At 55.3% G+C, this 27,285-nt stretch overlaps 2 protein-coding genes across 6 annotated transcripts in view; one reads left to right on the plus strand and one right to left on the minus strand.

Annotated features, from left to right (window-relative positions):
- CANT1 (calcium activated nucleotidase 1) overlaps positions 1-2,299 on the minus strand; it is a 28,580-nt gene extending 26,281 nt beyond the window's left edge. The window contains exon 1 of the mRNA XM_036910447.2: positions 2,169-2,299. The gene's annotated coding sequence lies outside the window, so the exon portion shown is untranslated. The remainder of the gene's footprint in view (positions 1-2,168) is intronic.
- Positions 2,300-8,705: 6,406 nt separating this feature from the next.
- C1QTNF1 (C1q and TNF related 1) lies at positions 8,706-27,164 on the plus strand. Of its 5 annotated transcripts, none has more exons than XM_036910473.2 (4): positions 8,706-9,041; positions 22,365-22,527; positions 24,251-24,390; positions 25,002-27,164. In XM_036910473.2, exons 2-4 carry the CDS (start codon positions 22,379-22,381, stop codon positions 25,550-25,552), a joined length of 840 nt encoding a protein of 279 aa, XP_036766368.1. In that variant the 5' UTR covers positions 8,706-9,041; positions 22,365-22,378; the 3' UTR covers positions 25,553-27,164. The 5 variants fall into 5 exon arrangements, with proteins under 5 accessions (XP_036766368.1, XP_036766367.1, XP_036766372.1 ...); XM_036910472.2 differs by having other exon boundaries at positions 8,707-9,041; positions 22,362-22,527; XM_036910477.2 differs by lacking the exon at positions 8,706-9,041 and adding an exon at positions 18,679-18,936.
- The last annotated feature ends 121 nt before the right edge of the window (positions 27,165-27,285 follow it).

Below are 27,285 nucleotides of genomic sequence, written 5' to 3' on the forward strand. Positions count from 1 at the left end.
CTGGACTCACCAAGGCTTCCTTTGTGCTTGAAAATTCCATTTCAATGTGAACGGTGGTGAGCAGCAGGAGGAACCAGGAAGAAGGTCAAGTAGTCAAACACATCCTTTAGGACAACTTCCTTAAAGGCTGAGACTCTGGGTCCTACTAAGTTCGGCATCTGCCCAGTCTCTTACCCTGCATACAATGGGCACTCACAGATGCTCACCCAGTCAAGTTAAACACTGTGCAGGGCAACCTATTTTCCAGCCCTCTGTTCTGAAGGCAATTACCCAAGAGGAGTGTATCGGTTCTCCATTGCCAGCATAACAACTCACTGCAGATCTGGCAGCTCAAACGCCAGGAGCAGATTTACAGCCATGCAGGGCAGAAGTCTGACATGGGTCTCCCTGGGCTGAAATCAAGGGCTGCATTCCTTTCAGAGCCTCTGGGAGAGAAGCTGTTTCCTCACCTTTCCCCGCTTCTAGAGGTGGACCGCACCAGAGCAACACCTGCTCCTGCTACACTCTGGACTCGCCTTGTTATCTTGTACCTCGGGAGGCACGATAGGTCAGAGGGTTACACTGGCAGGTAAACACACCCATGCATTTACAACAATGCCGTGGGTTATGAGAATGTGGGAGGAACTACACCTAGGCTACAGCTTTAGGGGGAAGAAAGGAGACTGTTAGGTAGTAGGAGAAACCAAATTAGACTTACGCCTCAACTCAGGGATGAGCTGGTGACACAAAATGGTACCTATACACTAAACAAATACATGATTTCCACCGCCAAGCCCCCACCCCGTGATGTAACACTGCCTTCTGTGATCAGGTCGACCTGGACAAGAATAAGAGAAGACCAAGACTCCTCTGTCCCCAGACCCCTGTGGTGGCCTTGTGACAGACAGTGCCCGAACAAATCCAGGCTTCACCTGAGGCCTCTCTGGATGATGCTCTGCGTTGAATGGGATGGGACACCCCTACCAAGCTAGAGGGGAGAAGGCTGGCCGTCGGTGTGCCTTTCACAGGGCATGGGAGGCCTAATAGAAGGCTCATTGAGGCCGGCGGGGATGGGTGCCCAGGAGGCCACTGGCTGCTCTGGAAGGTGCCCCGCTGTGCCCACAGGCTCAGGCTGGGCTGTTCTGCTGAGAAGCCTGCCAGGTGGGGCTGGAGCTGGGGCTGGAGGAGGGCCCACAGCCCAGCCCAGAAAGACCTTTGTCACTACAGTTCCTCAAAGGGAGGAGGGAGGAGAGGCTGCAGAGCCCCTGACGCGGCCTGCAGCACCTGCTTCCCTTGCACAGATGCTTCTCTGACCCTACACTTTCGTCCAGGTTTCGCCTTTCCACCGAAGAGCCAGCAGGACTCAGGGGGCATCAGCAGATGTGTGTTCCCAAAACTATGCTTTGTTGAAAACGTGGTGGGAAAAGATGTCAAGCATATACCCGGAGACAGGAATGATAATTGGGCTTGTGAGCTAAGAGACATGGGTTTTCTGGGGACACCAAGGTGTGTGGCAGAGAGACGTGGCTGGCAGACAGAAGAGTGGTCGCAGTCCCTGCCAGCCTAGGGACACAGGGCGGGAGAGAGGCACCGAGCTCCAGGATGGGCGAGGAAGGGGCAGTCCCCAGGGATGAAAGGATTCAGACCAGACAGCGGAGTTAAGACGAGAGAGAAGAGGGGCAGAGGACAGTTCGGGTGCACGGGGAGGAAGGCCAGGTGTGGTGGGGGTTGACTCGCTGCAGGTGTGACCAGGTGCCAGGGAGGGGTGGGCTCTCTACTAGGTCCGGAGAGGGCCTGCACAGGTCACACCAGGGGTCCTGGAACCACAGGGGGCTGGGAAGGGCTGTCCTCGGGGGCAGGGGTCCCACACCAGGCGGGCAGGGAATGCATCCCTCAGGGTCAGAGGGAGTGAGGTCCCACACCAGTTGGAGGGTGCAGGGGTCCCTGTCGACGGGGAAAGGCGCTTCCCAAGTCAGATGAAGGAGTCCCGCAAGTCGTGGGGGTTCCCGAGAGCCGGGAGGGGAGGGGAGGGGTCCCGCGCGTCACAGGGTAAGAGTCCCCCGAGTCAGCGGAAGGGGACACACAGCTCGTCGGGGTCGGGGGAGGCGTCCCAGCGCAGTCTGAGGGGAGAGCGGGACTGCGGGGCGGGAGCCTGAGGGGCGGGGGCGGCGGGCGCGGCCCACACTCACCCGCGGCGGGCCGGCTCCGGGGCCCGCGGGCGGCGGGGCCTCGCTGCGGGATGCGCCGAGACCTAGGGGGCCGACTTCCGCCCGCGCTCGCCCCGCCCCGGGCGGCGCTCCCGGCAGCCTCTGCTCTGCGGCGCGCGCTGGCGCGGGCGGGGCAACCGGGAGTTGTAGTTTTTCGCGGCTCGTCGAGCGGGGCGGGCACAGGCTGCAGGGGTGCAGTCGGCCGCGCGGCGAGCCGCACAGGCCCTGCCCCCGCGCCCTCCCGAACACCAGCCAGGCGGAAATGGGCGCGGGCTTGCAGGCCTCCCGAGCGGGTCCCCGTTTCTCCAGCTGAGATCACCGGTCCCCTTGCCTGGTCCCGGCCGCCCGTGGTCTTCCGTGGGAGGAGACGCGCGGACCCTTTTCTGCCACCTTCATTCCCAGAGCCCCTTTCCTGGGCTCTTCTAATCGGGAACACTGGAAAACATTCCAGCTGCTCAGTTTGCAAAGATAAGGGCTCAGGTCTACAGGCTGGGGAGTCCTGGGCGGGGGACGGTGCTGGGGGCGGGTGGTCGCTGACTTGCAGTGGAGAATCCCCCACGAAGTTAGGGCTCGGATTCATCTCGATCCTCCAGGCCCCTCGCCAGCCCCCAAGCTATTTTAATGGAAAGCGTTAAAGGCATCGCTGCCCCTCCCCGAAGCCCTGCAATTTTGCCCTTTTTAGAAATCCTGGGAAAAGCCTGGTAGTAGCGGAGTCCAAAGCTTGGAGGGTACCTCAGTGCCTCGGGGTCTGCACCTTCAGCCTTTGACTGCCTGCGAGCCTCTGGGGCCTCTCTCTCTGGAGCCTTCCTTTAAGTAACATGCACAAAGGGAAAATTCAAATTATATAAATGGTGAGCAGTGAAAATAAACCGTCCCTCCCACCCCTGTTCTGCATTCTCTGCCCAGAGGCAATCAACTATTACTAGTGTCTTGTGGTTGTTCTTACAGATATTTTATGACACAAACAAATCATAAACACATATGTGAAATGACCTTGTTAAAAACCAAATGCGAATGTGCTAAACTCGCGGTTCTGCATTTGGGTACGGGAATGGGGGGACAAACCCTTCTTGAATTCATTTATGTTTCCCATTAGGCTAAACTGAGTCCTAACTATATACTATATATTACTATTGTTATTTTAAATTATTCAAATATATTATATACTACATATCTATATCTCTATATGTCTCCCAGCTTAAGAAATAAAACATCCGTCCTGCTATCTTGAAAGCTCTCTAGGTTCTCCCTATTCCCAACCCCCTCCCACCGCAGGGGGCAGCCACTATCTTAAATGTATTAATCATGCTTGTGTTTTGTTTTATAATTTTAGCAAATAGGTATGCATCCCTAAACAATATGTATGCCTATTACAATTTTTACAAAGATGAAATAAAACTGGAGGTAATGGATGAGGGATCCCGTTGCTCCACAGGTATTATCAGGTATATTCATTCTGTCAATTTGATAGCATTAAATGTCTTCTCAATGGCTGATTACTGAGAGGTTGTGTATCTTTCTTATATTTTTTGGCCATTTATGTTTCTTCTTCTGAGGATGCTCCAACATCTCGGTTCTGTTTTCAGGAAATACTCCACCCTTTCCACACTGATGTGCATGCAGAGCTAGCTTTCTCATAGATCAAGTTTCCACTTAGACGTGGGTCTGTTTGGGGGCTTTCTATTATGTTGTACTGATACAATTTTTCACCTCTGCTCCAATACCACTGTCCTTAGTATTGCCTCTTTATGATAAGCCTATGATAACTCCTCCCCACCCCCCATTCCAACCTTTTGGATTTTGAATGGAATTGTTTTGAATCTGTAGATTAATTGGAAGACAGTTGAACTTTTTATGATATTGAATCTTCTACCCAAGAACATGGTTTGCCTTTTGATTTATTTAGGGCTTCTTTAATGTTTTCCAATAAGGTTTGTAGTTTCCACTTCACAGTATAGCTTGTTCCATAACATCATATAGAGAGCTGCTTCATTCTCTGAAGAGCTGTGTGATACTCCACTATGTGGAGGGACTGTAATTTATTTTGCCAGGTTCCTAATGAAGTCACTTTAGGATATCTAGGATCTCTTTACATAATAGCAAAGCTTCAGGGCATATCCATGAACTTACTTATTTGAGCACAACTGGAAGTATATCTGTAGGATAAATTCCTGGAAGGAAGATCACTAAGTCAAAGGGTGTTTGCATCCCCTAGTGAACAGACGCTGCCTTCTGGAGAGGCTGTGCCATGAAATTGCTCTCTTTATGGTTAAGTACAACTAGGTCTCCCTTCAGTTTTCATTCTCTGTGTCTTCTTTGTACCACTGGAGACTTCACAGATGATTCTGGAAATTCCTTCCATTTCTCTCTGTGGCTATGCATCAAAGATTAAAACATTTTCACTTTAATCATTCATTCGTTTGTTTACTCATGTACTCACTCATGTGCTTAGATTGGACTGTCCACCAGGGGGCCCCCCATTTCATTTATCAAGAAAAATATTGCTGAACCGTGCCAGCTATGTATGCCTATCTCTGTGTAACTGAAGGTCCCGGGGAAGTTCCCAAAATAGGGGCATGGGTGTTCAGAGTTGGAGAATTGAGGCATGGGGCATTAAATTGCATGACTGGAATCGGAAAGCACATGAATGGCAGAACTAAGATTGTAAACTGCCCATCTACATCAAGAGTCCCCAGGAGCCATCCACGGAAAGGCTTGTCTGCCTTAGACAGGAGTCTCCCCCAGGTGTGAAGACCATAAAGCAGCAGGTTAGCCTTCTCTGTCCTTGCAGCTGATCCCCACCTGCTCTGAGCCTTCCAGAACCCCGTACCTCCACCCAGGCTGCAGCCAGTGGCCAGGGAGACTGGGTCTGGCTGCCAAGTTTCCATCTCAGCTCCTTCTCCAAAGCTCCACGGAGACTTTGCTGACCCCACCCTCTGGCAGTGGACAACGCCATCTGGGCCTGCCTGTCGCTACCCTTTGGAATGGAATTCAGAAGTTTGAAATATTACTCTCTGCCCTAGTGGGAAGACCGGGCTGCCTGGCCCAAAATAGCTAGGAGAGGCAGAACATCAGGACCGCAGTGGGAAGAATCACAGCACTGCAAATGACAGGCTGTGCGTATCTGGAACTGAGCATCTTACAGATTTTAACCAAGGTCACAAGGTTATTTCCAACCATGAGAAGACAGACTCTGAGCAGCAATGACATGCCCAGAGAGAGAGAGAGAAGGAATTGCCAAACCAGGGAAGACATAGAATGTGCCACCTCATGGGCAAGGATTCTAGGGAATGCCCCCACCACCACCCAACCTTCACCTCTGTGAGTGTCTGGCTTTACATCCCATGAACTGCCCTTGTCTAAGGATGTGGAGCCCCTTGAGAATGTTCGGGAAGCCGTTAGGAGTTTGGCCTAGACATCCCTATGAAGAAACTGTGAGCTCCTAGGGAATTCCTGGAAGGGTGTGACCTACAGCTCATTTGGGAGCCTGAAGGAGAGGGCTTGGGGTGGGCAGGCTCATCATTCTGGTTAGCCCTGGCCTCTGACCCATCACAGGGCTGATGAAATCCCTCTCAGGCTGCTGCTGGCTCTCGGTTCTGATTTGTTAATGTCATTTTGCCATGACTCTTGTCCTAGTGCTGGCCGGGAAGGCCTGACAGGAAGGTGGTTGCTGAACTGGGAACTTTGTGTCCTGGTTGCTTGGGGGCGCCGTGGCCTTAATGGAAGAGAATGGAGCAGTCTGCAAGACCAGTCCCGGCTTGTCAAATGTCTACCTTTCTACTTAGATTTTTTAAAGCAGTAATGAAGTAAATGACAAAGGGTCTGAGGGACCTGGCCAGGTCTGTGCTTGGGTGACATATGTTATCTCTTTTATCAAAGGCTGACATGCTTTCTTCCAGAGCCTGGCTTTGTGAATGTCCGCTTGCCTGTTGGCTGGAGTTAGGCCTTGATGGCACTACCCAAGATGTACTCAGATCTCCACTCTATCCTTTGGAAATTCCCACGCCTCAGTCTCTGTCTCACATGAGAATCCTGGGAAATGCCAGGCTCTTGTTGCCACATTGAATATCAACATCCCCCTCCCAAGCTCCCCCAAAATTTCTGGAAATGAGGAAAATGAGTAATCATATTCTAATTCCTTAGGAGATGTGAGGGCTCACCCCAAGGGCAAGGAAGGAAGATTATACTTATAATAGTGATAATTACAATGAATATTGTAGCACTTTGTATCTGTCCTATCAACTCTTTTATCAACCATGTAAGAATTACATGTTCAAAATCCTTTACCCTGGATCCTCAAAATATAAAACCTAGTCTCCCCCTAAATTTGGCACCAACAAGTTTGACAGAACAATGTGACTGGAGCTGCTGTGAGACTATGAATGGCCTTCGATTATCCCTGTGCAGAATATGGAAGTGTCCGAGGGGTGCTGCCTTGTGCCCCTCTGGGCGGACTTGCTCGGAGCGGAATTTGCATCTTCCTCTGAACTCATCTGGCCTCATGGGTTCCAGATAAGAGACTGTGGTCCTATCTCTGCTTCAGAGATAAGGGAACTATAAGGCTCACTGCAGTTGGGCAGCATTCCAGGCTGGGGACTTAAAACCTCCTACTGGAATGAGCCAGCAGCCACCAGAAGAGACATCTGACTGTATTTCTAGAGCCCTGCTCTATACTGGGCCTCCGAGTTCATGTCTTGGAATTATCTTAAAAGTGTCTTTGAGCTCTTCAACACCAAAGCCATCTCTGATGGGGTAAAGAGAGGGAACAAGTCTTCCATCACTGTATTTGTTTCTCTTTCAAGCTGCACGCCAACTTCACCTGCACTGACTTCCGGTGTGGGTCAAGGGCTTCCCCAGGGCTGAGTCTCTGAGGCTGGGCAATGGGGGGCTTTCCCATTGCATACAGGGAGTTCCTGGTTCACAGGACTTCTGAGAAAGATGTGAATTCCCCAACATCCTAGACCAAGGTCCTGCAGAGGCTGCATGCAGATGGAGCCTGCATGCCTCTTCTGCTTCTCTCACTGTGGTCTCCCCTGATATGCTCACTGTGAAGGCTATTTGAGGACAGAGAAACTAGGGGAAGGTCAGTCAGTGTGCTGGGTTGTTGGCTTGGCGGGGAAACTTTCTCATGTTTTGCACAGGAATGATGAGCTTATCTCCGGGTTTTCCTGTGTCGATAAGCAACCAGGGATGTAAGTTTTGCCAAGCTTCAGACACATTCCAGGGATCACAAGCAATTCCTGAGTCTTCTACGGCTGACCGAAACCCCATCTCCAGTGAGACATGTTTACTGGATCTTGCCATAGGGACCCAGAAGTTCTCTGGGCCACTTGGGACCGGAAGCTTGTCTACCATGCCCCCCCAGGAGGAGGCTGGCTGCCAGGGGTCTCTGTGGAGTGGCCACTGGGTACCCCCTGGCTCCACCACTCAGAACCCTCCCTCTTCCATTGCCATGGTTCTCAGCTGGCTCTAGCTTGGGGTACCGGATGGGTGTCAGGCACAGCACCTCCCCCCCCTTCTGCCCTTTTGATTTCTCAGCATTCTGGGCAGACTGGTGAGAGGCAGAGTCGGAGGGTGATTTCCAAGGCAAGTCAGAATACCCCACGCATCCCAGACCAGCATTCCCATTTCTGTATCTCCTGCCCAGACCCAGTGAGAGAGGCCCTGGGAGGCTCTGATGGCAGAACAGCATAGGTACCACATCCAAGCTCGCTGGGTGCTTCAGAAAGAGGCAAAAAAGCAAAAGCTGTTATCACGGCAGAGTTTTGTTTCTCTGGCCAGATTCTTCCTCTTCTCGGGGTATGAGAAGATTTCAGGACTATCCAGTCTGACGCAGAGTTTGGTGATGGAGACCAGCCTGGCCAGGGGCATCTCCAGAGAAGTCCGTGGCAGCTACCAGGATGAGAAGTGGGGCCAATTACTTGTTTAGAAAGAAGTTTTATATAATATGGAGAAAGTGTCCGTTTTTCACATCAGGAATGAGAGGCCTGATAGAGACTGAGAAACGCGCAAGTCCCTCCTGGCTCCACCCCTGGCTCACACTGTCGTCTGGAAAATCTGCGCCCTGCCCCCCTTACTGATTCTGATCAGAATACGATTAAAGTAGTAACCACCACCGCCCGACAATGCACAGACGGACCCACACACAATTTTGCATTCCGCTTTAGGAGGTTCACAGATTCCCCCAAACCTGTCTGTGCTGCCTGGGCCCTAGGTGGAGCCACAGACGGAAGGTGTGTCTCAAGTCGCCCCCGTTGGGGACTTGATGCCCTGGAGCTGGCCACTGGTGCTCCCCGAGCTCCTTGGGGCCCAACTTCCTGCCACCCAGCAGGGGGTCCCGACCCTCCCAGTGCTGGGCCTCTAGTCGCCCCCACACCTGGCCGCACCTCCAGACCCTCTCAGTGCACCCCCCCCAGCCCCGGGCTGGGCGCCCCCCCGGGGCGGCCAGGCTGCTGGAACTGGCTTTGCGCTGCCCGCCGGGCACACACACAGTTAATCCCTGGCGGCTGCTGTTTGGATAAAATGCGCTGGGAGCGTTCGCGGCTCCGCGGCCGCTCACATCTGGCTGGGTTTCCTCTTTGCGCGGCTGTCCCGCTCTCTTCGTCTCTTCCTTTACTTTTGAGAAACCGCGTTTCCGCTTCTGGCCGAAGAGACCTCGGAGCCCGGGAGGCCGAGGGGCAGGCGGGGGCCGCGTGCTGCCCGCTCCCCCGCCCCCTCCGCGCGCTCTTCCCGAGGACTTCTTCCCCGCTTCTCCTTCGCCCAAGCCTGCGCCTCCCCCACCTGGCCGGGAGGAGGGTCCGCCGCCGGGAGATGCTCTAGGCGGCGCGGGGCGAGCCTGCGAGGCCGCGGCAGGAGGTAGGTGGCGCGGACCAGCGCTACCCCGCGCGCCGCGTCGTGGCCCCAGCCTGGCCGCCGGGCACGGAGCCGCGCGGTGGGAGGGGCAGAGAGACAGGGAGGTGCTGGGAGGGTGCCCTGCGGTCTTGCCCTTCCTCCCAAAGCGGGGGTGCCGTGGGGAGCCTTGAGCTGGGTCTCCTCCTGTGGCCAGGGAGCAGGGTGCCCTGTGACAGACGGGGGTTGGGAGGAGCGGCGGCACCTCCCCATTTTTTGTAGCGTGGATCTTGCTGCACACCGCTCTGGGCGTGAAAGGGAAAGGAACGGCACCCAAGTCCCCGCGCCCCAATATTGCCAGGACCACTTTGAGCCAGGTTTGCCCAGCCTTGGTCGTGGCCAGTTTGGACCCCACACTGAACAGGAAATGCTGACTTTGGCTCCTGCATTTAATGGCCTTGGTGTTCCTGAGGAGATCCTGTCTGGACAGGGAAAAATAATGTCCCTTTTCTGGGGACCCTCCCAGGCTGTGGCACTGCTGAGTGGCCTCTGGTTTGCGGCCAAGTCGCTGAGCTGCCCTCAAGCCTTTGCTGGCATCTCTGTGTTGACCCACCACATAGCATCCAGCTTTTCTATGCATCTCTGTGGGTTCAGGTGTGGTCCCCACCTGTCCTGGGCGTCCACGTCCTGTCAGCCCGGCCCCCTTGTGCGGGCTGATGCGGGGACAGCTCCTGGGTCTTCCCTGTGTGCCCTGGGCCCCCTGGGCCCCCCTGATCCACTGGGAAGGGAGGGAGGAAGCCGACTGTCTCTGGGACTTGTTTTTCTTCTATCTCACTTAGTTGCTAAGAATGGGGGCAGTTTGGCACACTTGCAGCTTCCTCCTTCCGAGCTTTAAAAATGAGGAGTGTCCTGAGAAACTGAGTTTTCTCAACCCATAGCTACGTCCCAGGTCCCTGGGGGAGGATGTGAGGTCCTCAGAGGCTGCTACGCCTTTGCTTTTTATAGTGCAGGAAAGCACGCAGTCAGCCCCATGTGCAAGGTCACAAATAGATGCATTTGACTGTTGCGTGTGCTGCAGGGAGAGGCCTGCACAGGGAGGAAGTTTGTTCTCCGGAGGCCTGCTCAGTGTCCCTGCCTAAGAGAGATGAAGGTGAGATGTGGGCCGAGGACTGAGTCATCCTTCTCTCCCCTCCTTCTCCACTCTCCCTCAGACTGATTGCTGAGAGGAGCTTAGGGGTGACCCAACAACACCTGCGGCAATAACAGTAATGGCAGCCATGGATGTGTGTGTGTGTGTGTGTGTGCGCGCGCGCGCGCGTGTGTGGTGGGTTTCCCACATGGCAGGCGCTGAGCAAATGTTGAATCTCAATGATTCTGTCAATGGCACTCATCCCGGAAGAGCTCAGAGAGGCTCCCGACCGGCCCGGAGGCAGTGGCTAGAGGACCCAAGACCCCAGCCTGCATCTCTGTGCCCTGGAAAGGGATGCGCCTTGCTGAGGGATGCAGAGCTCTCCGAACGGAGGCTGGAACCTCGGTGTCTCTTGCCAAATTTCCCCTTCGCAGCTGCCCACACAGAAAGTGCCCTGGGGCGGGAAGGACTGCTTCCTGTTTCCCAGAGACCTCTGCCCTCTCCTCTCTTGCTCCGTCTCATCTGCTCCCATCTTGAGGCTCCTGGGGCACTAAGAGAAGGGCTCCTGGGGAACAGCAGGTCAAGGAGACAGAGCAAAGCCCATGCAAGAGTTCTTGGGTGGGCTCAAATCCAGCCCGAGGATGCCACTGCGTGTCAGGGGGCAGGCACACCGAGCCAGCAAGGGGAACCCGCACAGGTGGGAGCTGGGAAAGCCAGCGTGGCTCTGGGAAGGGTGCTGGCAGCTTCCTCATTCCCGGGACAGAACCTCCCTATTTAGGGCAACCAGCACAGCATACTTTTTTCAGAACATGCTTCTTTCTCTTGTTCCTCTGGTGCCTTCTGCCCTGCCACCCCCCCCTCCCCAGCTGTAATTAGCATGACTCATAAACCAAATATTCTGGCATTGAACTTCACCCATCAAAACAAAGATGAAAAGAATTTCGCAGATACAGTTGTGCTGCTGGGTGTCCGCACCCAGACGGAGGGCTTGGCATTGCGCTTTTGTCCTCAGGGTCCAGCCCCTTGTGTGGGTCCCAGTTCCTGGAGCTGGGGTGGGGGCTGAGGCTGCAGGGCCCTTGGGGAGGAGTGGAGGGTGATAGCTCCCAATGGAAAGGAAGAATTGAAAGGTTCCAGGTTCTGTCATGATCTCCACACTCTGCTGACTGCCTAAGGCTACGCTGCCTGCCCATCTGCTGGAGAAATGGATGTTTCAGAAACAGCCGACTCTTCCTGCCCTGAGAGCCCAGAGATCCTTACGTGGAGGTGATGGCCTCCCAGGGTGCTTCATCTTGGCCTAACTATGGCGTGGGCTGAGGGTTATTATCTTTTTCCTGTTTTTACCTGCTAAAATATGCCTTTTTTAAAAACTCAAATGAGATAGGACAGCTCCCTGGCACCTTACACAGCGCAAGGAATCGTCTGCCCACTTAGAGAACAATCTGGAAAAGAACCATCACAGCTTGTACCAGGTGCTTCCTGCTGCCCGCTCTTGGGACAGCCCAGCAAGCTGGATCCAGGAGGCCCAGGATGCAGATTCTCACGGCCCTGCCAGGGAGTCTGGGCCTGGGTCCTAAGCCTGGCAGGGCCAGAGCTGCGCTTCCCCGCAGACTTGCAGAAGGGGGCACGCTGCCCCTTCCCCTGCTCCCCAAGCCCTGCACTGAAGCTCCTGCTTCTGCAGGCGGTGTCCTCTGACCCTCATCTTCCTGCCTCTTGGGGAAGGGCTCACCAGTGTGCGCAGGAGCTGGGGCTCTTGAGACCTTTGGGGGCTTCTCTATCTCCGGGTTCTCATCAAGGTTGCAACTTGATGTCTGAGAATTGGGAGACATGAGTGGCTCCCATTAAGCCAGTCATTCTTGTCCACGCTTGCTTTCCAGAACGGGGCTCAAAGAGGGAAGGGTGTGGGCTGAGGCACTGCAGGCTGTCCTCTGCCCACCAGGATGTCACTGGCCTGCCCCAGAGAACCCTGGAGTCAACCCCTTCTCCAAGCTGTGGACCAGCTGGCACAGTCCCACTGGGCGTCCCGCCCCGTCCAGGATGGCTGTCAGGACGGCTGTGTGCCTGGCTGGGCCTCCATGTCTGACCATCTCCCTGGCTCCAGTAGGAATTTTCCTTGAAGTGAGATATGGGCAGGGAGGCAGGACAGGACGGGAGGACGGGAATAGGGGCAGACTGGGAGGGGAGTGGTGGGCCATGGAGGAGGGGGCAGGCCTGGGGAAGTCAAGTTCTTGGTGCCTTGAGCTGAGTCAAATGTTGCTGCTGGCCATGGGTAAGGCTGTGTTTGAGGAATCCCCAAACCCTTCTCCTCGGTTGTCCAAGTGGGCACATCTGGTTACCAGCCGCCCTTGCCCTGGGGGCCAGGGAAGGAAAAGGATCCTGCCCGGGACAGCTGCCAGCCCTGGTGGATTCGCAGGTGGCTGCAGGCCAGAAGTTGGGCTGGGCTGGGCCCTGCAACTCTGCCCTGCAGGTTTCTTGGCTGGCTTTGAGAGGTGGGGTGTGATCAGAAACACTTGGGCCCTTTCTCTTTGTCTAATGTGGGCTCTGGTGAGAGATGGGTGGGTCTGGGCGCGTTTGGAGGGGCTGGGGGGCTTTCGGGTCTTCTGGCATTCTGTACCTAAAACCAAAGGAATCAAACTCAGTGGTAAGTTTTCAGACCCCAGGGAGGTCTCAGCATGTTGCTTCAGGGGAGTCAGTATTCACCAAGCCCTCAGTCCCTGCACAGGACCCAGAGTAGAAAGTGCCCAGTGATTTGCTGCGCAGGCCGGCACTGGCAGGGACATTCCTGTCCAAGCCATGGCTGCGGTTGCTGCTATACTCGAGTAAGCAGGCGGTGGGTGCCCACCACGGCTTGACAGGGTGAGCCCTATGGGCATCTTTCCAGAGGGCCCTCAAGGGAAAGTAGAAAGCCCTGTGCTGTCAGACACCCCCAGGTCTCACTGCCCTCCAGCACCTCCCTGCTGTGGGGCCTGGGGTGAGTGGTTCCTTCACTCTGAGCCCATTTGCTTATCTGACAAATTGAGGTGCATTTTAGAGATCAAGCTTGGTGGTGCACATAAAGCACGATGCCCAAAGCTGGCACATAGTAGGTGCTTAACCAGTGGTAGCAGGGCTTTGTTGGAAATCTCTGCTACATGATAGGGCTGCTGCTCCCAGCCACTGCACAAAATTCCTGGTGATGGGCTCAGGACTCGGCTCCTTTTCCATCTGTTTCGTGGCCCTGGACACATCCTGCAGTTGCAAGAGCCACAGCGAGGGGCGTGTCCCAGACAGAACAAAGCCCCTCATAGAAACTGTGTTCTCTCTAGCTGGCCTGATTCTGGTCCAGGTGAGGCGCCCTTCCATGGCCTGCGGGCATCCACAGGGGTGCTGCTGTCCCAGGGAAGAGCTGTGCTTTCTGGGCCATGGTGTCTTCAGACACCTGCCTGTCACCCAGGAGACACTCAGTGAACACTCGTGAAGTGACGTGGGACTCCAGCCTGAGGTCAGTCTATACTCTACACCATTCTGCTTGAGCCACACTCTGACACCACGTCTCCCCTGCTCTCCTTTTTTTTGGCGTGCGATCATTCTCCCTGGAATAAACAAAATGCTCCCTTAATCCCCGGGGTGGGGCTTATTTGTCATTCTTTCTAAGTGGAACATAATGTGTACTTCATATGAAAAAATATGTGACTGTTATAGGGGAAAAAAACAGAGGATGTGCAACATAGGAAAATGACAAACATCGTATTTTCATCACCCAGAGGTAATTGTTGTTCGCAGCCTGGTGGGTGGCCGTCAGATCTCTGTGGTTGAGAGAGAGAGAGAGAGTGTGTGTGTGTGTGTGTGTGTGTGTCTGGACATGCATTGAAGGATTGCATCTTCAACCTGCATTTTCACTCATCACCACTTTACGAATGTCTTTCCATGTCAGTAAGCATTCATCTATTTACAGAGGTCACTAATTGGAGCTGCTGCTGGAAGTGGCCCCTCCCCACCCAGCCTTATTTATTTACTTATTTGAATGCCTCTGAACAGAGAGTGCATTTCTTGGTTAGGTGGTTTGTCACCTTTCTTCCTGGAGGTGGTGGGTTCTGAGCCTCTTTGAAATAGTAGATTTTCTGAGGGCAGATGGGAGCATAAAGGACGAGACGGCCAGTGGCCACAGCAGGAGGCAGCATCCTGAGGACACTAGTGAGCACTGGGCCACTCTCTGACTTCCCCTGCTCTCTCCCAAAAGCACCTCCATCCTGAGTTAGAGAAAGATTTGAACACCCTGGCTTGAGACCACAGCAAAAAGTGTGGGATCCTGGAGGCTTCATTGGATGGGGTCTGTGCTCCTTGGGAATGGCTGAAAAGTGAATGTGCAGTTCAGCCAATGCTGGAAGTCAGACACCCGGTGCTGGAGACAGATGTGAGGCGCTCCCAGTCTGTGAGGGGGCCGGACGGGGAAGCCGACCTGCTAGGCAGTCTGTACTGACGCTGGGGAGGAACCCTCCTGGGGGAGGCCCGGCTCTGAAGGGCACATCCAGCCCAGGCAGCAGTGGGGGCAGCCAGTGGGCAAGCAGAGGACAGAGTGTGTGACTTGTGCTGGGGACTGCAAGTGGCTCCAGATGCCCGGGGGGAAGGCACCTGCATAGGGGTGGGTGCCAGGGGCAAGGCGGGAGCCAGATGGTGACGTTCAAGGTTTAAACGTTTCCTTTACTTTCATGGGAAGCCTTTTAAGCCAAGGGTGGAATTCAGACTTGCAGTTCTGAAAGGGGCCTCTGCCAAAAAGTTTGGATGATAGAGGAGAGGCAGAGGGACTAGCTGAGAAAGAAGTGGTCACAGAAGCAAGGGGCAGAGGGGATGGGAGACAGCCAGGAGGGTCGGTGATGGTCGGATGTGATGGGAGCCTGAGATGCCGGAGGCTGCGTGGATCCCAGACGTCTGGCCTGGGACTGCGGTGTGAACAGCACCGACTTTCACCGAGCTGTGAGCTGAGGGGGAGAAGCAGGTTCGGTGGGGACTCGGAGAAGACAGCGAGCTCACTGGGGGCTTAAGGGCCTCGCAGCAGAAGGAAGAGGAGGTGTTCAGAAGATGTGCCTGGGCTGAAAAAAATGTCTTCCTGCTGTGCTTGGCTTGAGGGCAGCGCCTGGAAATGTGCTTGTGTGACTGAAAATGGAATTTTTCATTTTTAAACATTTTAACTAATTGAACTAGCCCCCTGGGCAACTGGCCACTGTTTTGGAGGGCACAGGCCTAGACCTGGGCAGCCCACCTGGGTGGGGATGAGGCTCAGGGAGCTAGGGAGCTGTCAGTCGAATCCACTGTGTAGAAAATGACATGCAGACAGCATTTGGGTGAGAGGGGCTGAGTGCCAAGAGGCAGCCTGGAAAGCAGAGATCATGAAGGGTAAACCCTGGGGGACAGGGTGGCTGGGGCTGGGGAAGAAGGGGTGGGCGGTCATTATTGGCAGGTGGGGGCACAAGGGTGGGGTGTCATCAGGGACGTTGGTGATATTTGCTGGGCATCCGAGGCTGGACCGGGCAGCAGGAGGAGAGATTGGGTGCTGAGTTAAGTGATATTCTTGACCTAGAAGGTTTTAGGTATGAGACAAAGCTCTATCTTATGCCAAGCTTCCAGAAGAGATGCCGGAAGATATTGGGTGATGTCCAGGCCCCAGAAAACCAAGACATTACTAATGCTTGTAAATGGGGTGGTGTGGGGGCCACACTGGTGTTGGGGTGGCAGGCCATGGAATCCCTAGATTCTTTCCTTCTCTGTATTGGGAACAGCTAGCCCTTAAGGGTGTCACTGCTGTGGGGGGCTGGCTGTGGGCCAGGCCACCTGCAGAGCAGCTCATGGTAGCAGGACTGTCAGGGGCTTTTCGTTCTTCATGGTTCTCAAGGCAGAGGCAAGCCTGCTGCCCGACGCCGCCCAGCTGGGAGGTGATCTCAGGACAGTGCCCCAGTCAAGGAAAGCTTTGTTCACACTGGGGCGGGATCATGGCTGTGGAGGCTGGGCTGGCCAGGTGCCCCCGAAAGCTTGACGCCTGCAGCCCACGTGTCTCCCTGTTTGCAGGGCCAGGGCAGAAACTGAGAGCGTGCCCACTCTCTGTGCCAGGTGAGCCTTTCCTGGCTGAGTTGCCCAGCAGTGGGTGGAGACGTTTCAGGATGGGGGAGCTGTTTTAGGATGGGGCCTCTCTGCTTCACTGTTTTCTTCTGAGTCAGAGCTCACTCCATGGAAGAACAGAGAAGCTCTTGATTATTAACCAGCAAGCGGCTCTGGAAGACCCCATCCCTGGTCATGGGCTTTGGAGGTAACTAAGTGAACCCCCAAACCTTAAAGAGCAAACTTCCTCTAAGCCACAGAGCAGCTTCTTGGAAAGGGGAAGAGGGAGATTCAATGCGTGAGATGGGCACCAGGATGCCCCTATTGTTGGGAAAGGCACTGTTCACCTCCTGCTGACAGCAGTTCCTTTAATAAGGACCCCCATCCCCCACCACCGCTTTCTTTATGGGGGCTGGGGGATCAGGGAGGGTCCTAGACCAGCTGGGCTGCCCTAGAAGGAAAGTTAGGTAGTAAGCGGGCTTCTGGAATTGGTGAATGAATGTCCTTTATCAACTGGAAGGCACTCCGCCCCCCTCCTGCACATTGCCAGAGGACTTCGGTAAGAGAAAACTTAGTGTGATGAATGGCGTCTGGGGAGGAAAGCAGATGCCCCCTGTTAGAAAATCCTGCTGGTCATCAGGGCCAGAGGGACACCGTGGCGTTTTCTCCTTTCTGGACGCACCAGGATCTGAATCCGGGAGGCCTCGTGCAGCAACCTGAGAGCTCTGGGCTTCTCAGCAGGCCAAGTCTTCCGGATGCCAAGGCAGAGGGAGGCAGCCAGGGTTTCCTTCCTGGTCAAGGGGATGCTGAGGACGGGGCGGTGGCAGAAGCAACCATGTGGAGGGCGGCACTGGTCGAGGGATGCTTGGAATGAGTGACCGGGTGCTGAGCTGAATTGCATTCCTGACCTAAAGGGCATTAGTTACAGGAGAAAGTCCCATTGTACGCCACGCTGCCTCAGGAGAAGCGTGTACAATTTTGGGGTGGTGTCCAGGCCCTAGAAAAGCCAGACAAAGATATTTGTCTTGGGCGGATCAAGGTCTGAGACAGAGCCAGAGCTCCTGGGAAGCGTCAGATACAGGCAAACGGTAGAGAGGGGAAGAGACCCCAGCAGGTATTGAGGAGGCTTGGTGACTGATTCAAGACGGCAGCTGTAAGAGAGGAAGGCGTCCGAATGACTCCCAGGGACCTGGCCCGCCGGGCGTCCACAGCTCCTTCCTCCCACACTGACTTTGCGGCGCAGAGCCGTCCGGTGGCAGAAACGCTCGGTGCTGTGCTGTCCAGTACGGCGGCGCGCAGCCACGCGCAGCCACGCGAGCCTGGAACTGGAGCATTCAGGGCTTGGAACTTCAGACTGAGGAACTGAATTTTGAATTTCGTTTAACTTTAATTCGTTTGAAATGACATAGCCACATGAGGAGTGGCCATCGCACTGGACAGAACAGGTCTAGAATGTTACCCATTTACCATTTTCATTCAACTTTTGCCATTCGGTCCTGAGCTGTAATCGGGTACGTGTCTGTCTTCGTCACTGGACTGTAATCTTGTTGCGGTAAGGGGGTAAACTTGATTTATGGTTGAATCGCTTTCTCCCAAGACTTAACACAAGGCTGGGTAAAGCATGGGCTTCAGTAGCCATGCCTGTGTGAGCTTTTCTGCTGAGAGCTCTCCACCTACATGAGCAGTCGGACTTTTCTTCTAAGCTCCTTCCAATCCAGGGAGATGCCAAGCTTCTCTCCTCTCAGGACAGCTGGCCTCCCGATGAGGATTAAGGGAGATGGAAAACTGTGTTTATAAAATGCCTTGTCAAATGGCACTGGTCTGGGTGTGGCATCAAGATAAAATGCACACATGTGGTGCCCGAGCTCTGGGAGTTTACAGGTATGACCACGTGGAGGTGGGTGACTTGAGTGTGTGTATGAATATTGCCTCCTTAAGGATTTGCTTAGGTCTATGCAAGGTCTGAGAAGGGGTAAAAATTATCAACACGGAAGTATTCTCGGACTTCCTGCCCGCCTCCAGGTCCCACCTCCTGGGAAGGGGAATCCTTCCTGCCTGGACCGTAAAGTTGGAGGAAGATGGGGAAGGTTGGGGGGGCGGAGCCGAAGAGCTTCAGGTCTTTGGGCCTTGGGTGGGAGAATAAAAAATGTTTGTGGAATTGCCATGAGATTCGGCAAATGAGTTTCTTCACAGGGTTTGAGAAGGGCAGGTCGAGAACCTGAGTCATGCTGGGATTGACCTCAGATGCCTTGACCGCAAGGCAGCCTGGATATTGGACCACGTGGTCCAGATTCATGAGGGTCACATCACTGGCCTTCGCCGGGGGCAGCACGTCCTTTTGATACCTTCCAGGGGGCAAACCTCACCCTCTTTGCGGTGACTTCACTTCACTGGAAATCGCTAAAAGTGATCTGGAGCCAAGTTTGGTTAGACGTTGGGCAATACTGTTTTTGCCCAAAAGTGACTAAAATGATTATAATGTCATGATGCTGCCTTTGCTGTGAGGCTGGTTAAAGTGGTTCTGAAGATATTTTTGAAGAAGGGAAGATTTCACTCTGGTTTGCTTTGGCTCCAAAGAGGAGGTTCTTGACCACCAGCCTCTGCTGCCCTCACACCGTCAGCCTGGCGCCCCGGCTCTCAGCTGGGCCGTCACGGGCTTCCACCCCTGCTGATTTCATCACCCCTAGGCCGGCTCTATCCTGGTCCCCATCTCTTCTGATCCAGGTACAGAAAAACCCCTTTTCTAGGCTAGAAAGAAACAGTCAACATGTGAAATGGTGCTTCCTTTGGGGGGTAGAGCACTGATCTTAACTGGGGGGGGGTTGTCTCCCAGGGGTCATGTTGGGCAGTCAGGAGACAGTTTCAGCTGTCACAGTGGGGGTGAGGGGGGTGCTACTGGCATCTATTGGGTGGAGTCCCGGACGCGGCTGAACTTCCTGCGGTGCACAGGACAGCCCCCAGCACAGGCTGACCCAGCCCCAGCTCCCATAGTGCCGAGGGTGAGAAACTATGGGAACAAAACCATCCAAGGTAGCTTTTTACAACCTTTTGTTACTTTACAACTTTTCCAAAATGAATACATATTACTTTGGGTTCAGAAAAAAAGAAAAAAATGTGAAAAGAAAGGAAAACCTCTTTTCCTTCAAGTGAGGCAAGCTTGGCATTTAAAAGCAAAACAAATGAATAATTAACTAAGGCACCAAAGGAAAAACAGAGGAAATACAGAAATAGGGAAACACATTCAGAGAATTCAATTTGACAAATACTCGCTGAGTAGCAGTCAAGTTCAGGGTGCTGCAGGATATTTGGCAGGTCCAAGATGAATGAGGTGACATCCCAGGCTCAGAGGAGGTCACGGTCTTCGGTGCAGAATCTTACAAGCCAAGCAAAACTCTGCAGAATGAGATAATATGAAAACAACATTCAAAAACTGGAGGGAGAGATTTGCCAGTTGAAGGTCTGGGAAGGCTTCGGAAGGAATGTGAGGCAGTTGGAGACCAGGTAAGATTCTGATGGGATCAGAGGGCAGCTGGCTGAGGTCAGTTCAGCCCCCTCTGCTTAAAGATTGGGCGGTCTTAGGTTAATGAACTTCTCGTTGTCTCTTTCTCCTCTTTTGTAAATTTGGCATAATAATGAATGAACAGTGTCTCCTTAGGGCCATCTGAGGCCTGTGAGGGAGTCCAGTTGTTAATGAGGAATGTGCTCAGACCTAACACTAACTTACAAGGTTATAAGGACTAACTCCAGTGATGCATGGGTGCCCAGCACAATGCCTGGGGCAGTTGGTCGTGTTGGCCCGGTTTTCAGTAGAAGAGAGAAGGAGAAAGGGAACTCGTGGCAGGAGAAGAAGGATGTGTGGATGGACAGATGCCAGGAGTTTGGGGGTGTGGCTGGAACCTGGCACTCGAAGTGCAGTCCCAGCTCAGCAGCACTGGCTGCGCCTGGAGGCTTGTTGAGAATGCAGACTCCCAAGGCCCTGCTCCAGACCTGCGGAATCAGCGTCTGCGTTTTAACAAGATTTCCCAGGTGATGTGGGTGCACATTAGTGTGAGAAGCAGGTTGGAATACGAGACGAGGGATGCTGTGCAATGCAGCTGAACACCGGGGCAGGCTAGGGAGGGTTGTGTATATCCTGTAAAGGAGAAATAATGGATAGAGAGGGTATTTTAATATTCATTTTATAAATGTACACATACGCATACACACTTTCTTTGGCAGGTAGGGGGAGGGAGTAGAGATTTTGAGTGGGGGCAGGTCCAAGCCGTCTCTTAGCCATGGGGCAGGTGTCTGGGCCCTGAAGCTCGGGAGGGAGGGAGGATTGGTAGACCACTTGCAGGTGGGGGTGCCCAGCAAATCCATGGCTGTGGAAGGGAGGTCATGCTGAAGACCTGGCAGAGGTGTGAGTGACAGGGAAGGAGGGGAGTCCTGGGAGGAGCCACAGGTCTGGGGGTTCACCAGGAGAGCCTTGGGTTCCTGTCTTTTCTGTCTGGTCCTGGCTCTGGCTCTCTGCCTCCCCCATGTTTACTTGGTGGGGGGCTCCGGCAGGGAGGGCTGTTGGAGCACTTGCTCTTCAAGGCCGTAATGCGAGGCCGGCTGACACGCAGGGGAGAGGACGACGCCCCAGCGCCCACCTAGTGGGGTGGGTTGTGCCCCGCCAGCTACAGGGCCGCTGAGCCAAGGGGCGTTTGACAGGCGCCTGCAGCTCCCGGACCCTGAGGGAGCATTCATCTGTCAAAGAAATCCAGCTCGCTATTTCCATCTTCCTGAAGCATAAAAGAGGAATTAAAAATCAGACGTAGGACCTTCGGAGTTCCGCCTCTCAGTAACCACCTGGGTCCCACTCCTAACTTGGCCGTGGGGGTGGGTGGCTCTTGTTCCCATTGGTTGAGGTTCTCACACAGCCGAAAGGGACAAACTAGGTGCCCTCGAGATCCTTGGAGTGTTAAGTGATATGTCTTGGTAAACAAAGATGGGTTAGGGTTGACTGTTGATGCCCTGGCACGGTGGGAGGTTTCCCAGTCTGCCAGAGCCAGTGGGAGTGCCCCCGACTGACCCGACCCTGGAAAGCCCACCTGGTCAGCTGGGGATGTGACCCTGACCACGACAGCAGTGCTGTTTTGTCTGTTCTAAGCCTAAGCACTGGCCTCTGATGGGCCCACTGGGAGCACTGGTGGGCATGTCTTTCCAGAAGGGCTGTTCTCAACACTGGGTGAGGAGGGTCCTGTCCAGCGCTTTTACGGAGAGCACTGAGGGTCAGAGACGGGCTGGCCTCCATGAACAATGACCACGCTCTGAGGCTGGGCCTCCCTCCCTAAGTTACAGTGGGGAGGATGCTCGCGGGCGCATCCCCATGGCCAGAGTGCCACCTGCCTACCCACCCGCACTCCCCTGTGATGAGGACATCACAGTGCAGTGCTGGGAAGTCACTGGACAGGGACCACCCAGCCTCATTTGGGGGTTTGCTCATTGTCCTAAGAGGGCTGAAAAATATCATCCATGGGGCCCATTGGCTGGGGGGTCTCCTTCTGGGGATGCCTGGTGGGCTCAGGCAGTGCTGGGCCCCAGTGCCAGCTCCAGGGGTGGAGTGTGTGTGTGTGTGTGTGTGTGTGTGTGTGTGTGAGTGTGCATGTACATGTGACGGGTGTGAGAGTATGTGAGTGTGCACAGGAGCACATGGAAGGGTGCTGAGCATGTGCATAGGTGAGTGAATGGGAGTGTATGCACATGAGTATGTGAGTGTGCATACACATGCGCTGACAGCATTTGAGTCTGAGTCTACAGTGCACATGGTAGTGTGTGAGAGAGGCTGGGAGTGTGTTGAGTGTGCACAGATGAGTAAGAGCATGTGCATGTGTGCGAATATGCACTGAAGTATATGAGTGTGTGAGCGTGAGCACAAGTGTTAGGATTGTGCAGTGTGTGCCTGTGTGAGAGCAGGTGAGTGTGTGGGCATGTTGCATGTGAGGGTGTGTGAATTTACATGAATGAGTATGTGCAGGTGTGGAGAGCACGTGGGTGACACCCCAGAGGAGCCGAGGCTGAAGTGCCCCCCTGCCCACTGTCGTGGCCTGGTGAGCACCCCGGGCTGCTTCTCAGCTGTTTCTCTGTGGAGCCGTTTCCAACGCTGTCCCCTCTGTGCGCCTCCCCAGCAGGACACCGCGGGAAGATGGGCTCCCGTGCACTGGGACTTGCGCTGGCATGCTGCCTGCTGCTGGCCTTCGCCTGTGGCCCGGCACTGGGCCATGGGCCTCGCGGCCAGAAGGAGCAGCAGGAGCCCGAGGGGACCAAGGAGCCGCTGCTGGGCCACACCGAGAGGTGAGGGGCTGGGACAGTGTGGATGCAGGAGCTCCCCTGTTTTATGGGGAAACACAAAAGGCTTAGGATTACTCATGAAGCCGTCATTCATCCCATGTGAGGTCCCAGACTCCTAGGGGACAGCCTGGTGCTGTTTCCTCATTATTTTAAGCTTGGGCTGGCTGAGATCCATGCTTCAGGCTGTCTTAGAATCTTTGGACTTGCCTAGGATGTGGGGCATGGCAACGCCCTTCTCCTCCTTGTCATTCAGCACACTTTGATTGGGTGCCCATTGGTCCAGCCACCTGCCTGGCACTGGGGACACACACGTATGACTCAGTCCCTGGCCTCCAGGAGCCCCAAGGCTGTGGGGTTCAGACATGCATGGCCCAGCACAGTGCCATACAGGTGTGCCACAAGGGGGCGGGGCCACGGAAGGCTAAGCAGAGGTGTGCCTGGGTCTGAGGGATGCCGGAGAACATCCCAGGTGCAGGAGGGGAAGGCCGCGCTGGCCGCCAAGACAGTGTGTGCGAAGGCGTCCCGTGCTGGCATCTGTGTGAGGGCTGGTGGGTTTGGGGCATTAGGAGCTGGTGCCGGAGGGTGGAGGGTGGGAGGGGAGATGGGCCTGGTGGGGAAGGGTCTCTCCTGAGCTTGACCCTACCAAGGAGTCATGGAGAGCTTAGATTTCATGGAGTCCTGGGAAGAACACTGGGGGGAGGCCAAGACAGGGTGCGTAGGCATGGAGGTGATGTCCAGAGGGCAGTCACCATGGCACTGGTCCTGCAGAGCTGAGGAGGCTGTGGGCCCAGTTCTGGAGGTACTTTGGGGTGTGTGTAGCTGGGGTGCGTTGGGGGGCGGTGCTCCTCAGGGTCTGAGGTCCTTGGAATACAGTGGTGAGGCTGGAGAGGCCCCCAGAGTGAGGCTGTGGATCCTCGGGGGAGGTTTGGAAAGGGGTGGGCCCCAAGTGAAGTGACAGGCTGTCAGTGTGGGGCACATCCCATTTGTGGCCCGTCTTGGGTCTGTAGATGGAGACTTCTGGCGAGAGATGGGGGCGGGGTCCGGCTGGGAGCTGGGGCGCTGGGCGGCTGAACTGAGAGTGTGTAGATCCATGTCCTGGACTGTCTGGGGTTTGAGAGCAGAGCAGAGTCAAGTAAGGAGCCGGCCTGTGGCGAGGGACTGTCTACCTCCAGGATGGTCCTGGCACAGCCCTAGAGCCTGGGAGCTGGTGCCGCATGATGCCGAGAGGGGGCAGCATGGAGCTGTCACCATCCACCCCCACCAGGAGCCCGTCCCTCGAGTGGAGCCTCCAGCTGCTGCAGCACAAAGGATTCCTAAGGACCTAGTCGGGCACTCTCATTCACAAACGAGTCAGCTTAGTATAGTATCTTCTAGAACCCTGGATATAGGAAGGGGCTGACTGGTCCCAGCATTGTCACACGTCATCTAAAACCTCCTAGAGGTGCAGATTTCTCCCAAGCAGCCTCTGTCTCACATCAAAGTGTTGCTTTTTCGTTATTGTTTCCATTACTTTTACTGCTGTTAGCAGCGGGGGAGGAGGCTCCTTCTGAAATTTCATTTAGGGCCCCAGAATTCGCCACGAGCATTGAGAGAGAGTTAACACACAGCCTTGCACATCCAGGTGACTGAGAAGGCAGGTAGGGGAGACCAGACCCTCTGGCTGCAGAAGAGAAGAGTTCCTGGCTCCGAGAGCTCATGCCTTTTACTGTGGTGTCTATTCCCCTAGGGCTGAAGAGAGAAATGAAAAGTACAGCCCCAGGCAGGACGAGGAGCCCCCTGCTTCCCGGTGCTTTCGCTGCTGTGACCCCGGGACCCCCGTGTACCAGGCCGTCCCCACGCCGCAGATCAACATCACGATCCTGAAAGGTCGGCTGTTGCAGAGATGAGCAAACAGGACCTTCCCAGGGTGGGGGCTGCTCTGTCCTAATGCGGAGTGAAGACAGAGTCACCAGGGTGGAGGAGAGGGGAGCAGAACGGCTCCCCCGGGGCTCCCCGCAGAGACAGCCCGTCATCTAGAGGTGGGGGAAGGGGAATTCCATTTGAGGCTCTGGCCGCTTTCCAAGAGGAGAGATCGGAAAGGGGCTGGCAGGACCCAGAGCACATGAGGAGCCCAAGGGCAGCTCTGGGTCTCCTCCCCCAAGCATCCCCCTGCAAGCCTCTGGGGTCCAGCCTCTGGGGTCCGCACACCCAGCCAGCTTTCTGAAATACCTTCCGCAAGCCTCAGGCCTGTGCAGCAGATAACCTCACACAGCCTGCAATCTGACCGGGAAGCCCCAGCCAGCCTGACATCTGCAGTTCATTTGCTCCAACAGCCGTGGGCCCGGCCACAGCGCCTGTTGCTTTTGGACAAACCCACATGTTCCCTTTGCTTTGCTGGGACTTTCCAGAGGGGGGAAATTGTTGCCTCTAGATGAAAATAGAATAGTCCTTGAGGTTGGGCTGCAGCTTGATGCCACGTGATTTCCTGTCCCTTTCAGGTGAGAAGGGTGATCGAGGGGACCGAGGCCTGCAAGGAAAATACGGCAAAACAGGCTCCATGGGCGCCAGGGGCCATGCAGGGCCCAAGGGGCAGAAAGGCTCCATGGGGACCCCCGGGGACCGGTGCAAGAACCACTACGCGGCCTTCTCGGTGGGCAGGAAGAAGCCCCTGCACAGCAACGACTACTACCAGACGGTGATCTTTGACACGGAGTTTGTGAACCTGTATGGCCACTTTAACATGTTCACCGGCCGGTTCTACTGCTATGTGCCCGGCATCTACTTCTTCAGCCTCAACGTGCACACCTGGAACCAGAAGGAGACGTACCTGCACATCATGAAGAACGGGGAGGAGGCGGTGATTCTGTACGCGCAGGTGAGCGACCGCAGCATCATGCAGAGCCAGAGCCTGATGCTGGAGCTACGCGACCAGGACGAGGTGTGGGTGCGCCTCTTCAAGGGCGAGCGGGAGAACGCCGTCTTCAGCGACGAGTTTGACACCTACATCACCTTCAGCGGCTACCTGGTCAAGCACGCCACCGAGCCTTAGTGCCGGCCAGCCTCCTGCTGCACTGCCGGAGGCTGACCTGTTCACCACCCGCCGCAGGACCCCCAGGGGCCAGCACCAGGCTGACCTGTCAGCCTCTCCCCGGTCCCCACTTCTCCAGCTTTGGCATCCAACACAACACCCTTCATGGGAGCGGGACATGACAATGGCTGTGTGATTCCAGGCCTTGCCATGGGGTTGGTGGGGGGGCTTCGAGGACGGCTGGGGACCCCAGCTCCCTCTGTGTGCATAGCCTCAAGTGACCCTGCACAGCAAACCACCATGCTGCAGGGGGGCCAGAGTAAACTTGCTCCCATGGCTGGAAACAATTAGGCAAATTCTAAAGGATGTGAAAGGAGGAAAGCGAACCATGTGGGGAAGGAAAGGCGTTGTTATTTTTGCCTCTCCGTCGGCCACACTGGCTCCTGATGGAGGGCTCCCTTCACTTGAGGTTGCATAAGATTTCTCCAAGAGAAGATCTGAAGTGGGTGCTGGGGGCGATGGGGTTGGGGGGCCGGGCGGGGGCCTGGGAATCCCCGTCTGCCTTCTTCTTTTAGGCCACGTGTGAAACTTCTTGGGGGACAGCTGGACTGATGTCCACGTGCTGTGGACATTCCTGTGGCCTGGCCCAGGGCTTCAGCTGATCTGCAGTAGTGAGGGGGTTGGTCTAAGGAAGCTCCTCAAAGGGATAGCCATGTCCCTGGCCTTGGCCCTGGGCTGGGAGAAGCTGCTTGCTTGCTAGAACCCACAGGCTCCTGACAGGCGCCGGGCACCTCGGGGGCCTGCGGCCCTGCAGAAGCTTCAGTGAGGAGCCAGCTCAGTGCGGCCAAGGCAGAGCCATACGTCCTGGCGCGGCTGCTCCCCACCCCCGCCACCCTGGGCACTGGGCTGGGCCTCAATGCCTGTCACCCAGCACTAGCTTTTCCTCTCCCTCTCAGACACATGAGCACGCAGGGCACTGGGGCCTTTGATTTGGTGGCAGCCATCATGGTTATATAATGTTCTCTATAAAACCTCCTTAGAATCCCATTTCCCATAGGGTTCAGCATTCAGGGCCACCCCTTCCCACCCTCCCACCCCTGCCCCAGCGTCCTCCCCTGGGCCCCAGAGCAGGGGAGAGCTGGAAGGGGCTGGAGGTCTGCCCTTCTGCCTCTCTCTCGAGCTCCTGAAACCAGGAGGGAGTCATGCCCTGACCTCTGGGGGCAGAACCCCCTTGCCGAGACAGGCTGTGGGAACGCCCAGAGGGGGTTGCTGCCTGGAATTGGTGCTCTGGCCTGCGGCTGACTTTGGCCTGGCAGCCCTTCTCCACCCCTCTACATCAATGCTCAGGGCCGGGGTCACTCTCCTATCACTTATAGGGACTCTGCAGGCCCCTCGGGAGCCTCTTTTCCACTGCCTGGTGACTCTTGGTCGTAACTGATCCCTCTGCCCTCCCTGGACCTGGCCGTGGGGTCTAGGGTCCACACATCCCTCCCTCTGAAGGCCCTCTGCTGGTCAGACTTTAAAAACTGTTTCTGTGGGCGTGCTGGTGGGCAGGGCGCCCGCTTCCTATTCTGTGCTGTCCCAATGCTCTTTGAGAAAACATTAAACTTGGAGTTGTGTGTTTCAGCATGAAGGCCTTGTCAGTTTGGTGACTGAACCGAATCCTTCTCTTTTCCACTGCCCCCACCCCCAACCCCCTCCTACTGCCTGTTGAAGGCCTGGGAGCCCGCAGCTCGGTGCCTGGGAGCGCTGTA

Source organism: Manis pentadactyla, chromosome 4 (genome assembly GCF_030020395.1).
Source record: "Manis pentadactyla isolate mManPen7 chromosome 4, mManPen7.hap1, whole genome shotgun sequence".
NCBI classification, from domain to species: Eukaryota; Metazoa; Chordata; class Mammalia; order Pholidota; family Manidae; genus Manis; species Manis pentadactyla.

Excerpts from the sequence above, each read along its gene's own strand:
- C1QTNF1 (XM_036910473.2), top strand. The coding sequence starts at position 22,379 with ATGGGCTCCCGTGCACTGGGACTTGCGCTGGCATGCTGCCTGCTGCTG. Across the intron at positions 22,528-24,250 it reads CTGCTGGGCCACACCGAGAG|GGCTGAAGAGAGAAATGAAA; the intron begins GTGAGGGGCTGG and ends CTATTCCCCTAG. Across the intron at positions 24,391-25,001 it reads CAACATCACGATCCTGAAAG|GTGAGAAGGGTGATCGAGGG; the intron begins GTCGGCTGTTGC and ends TGTCCCTTTCAG.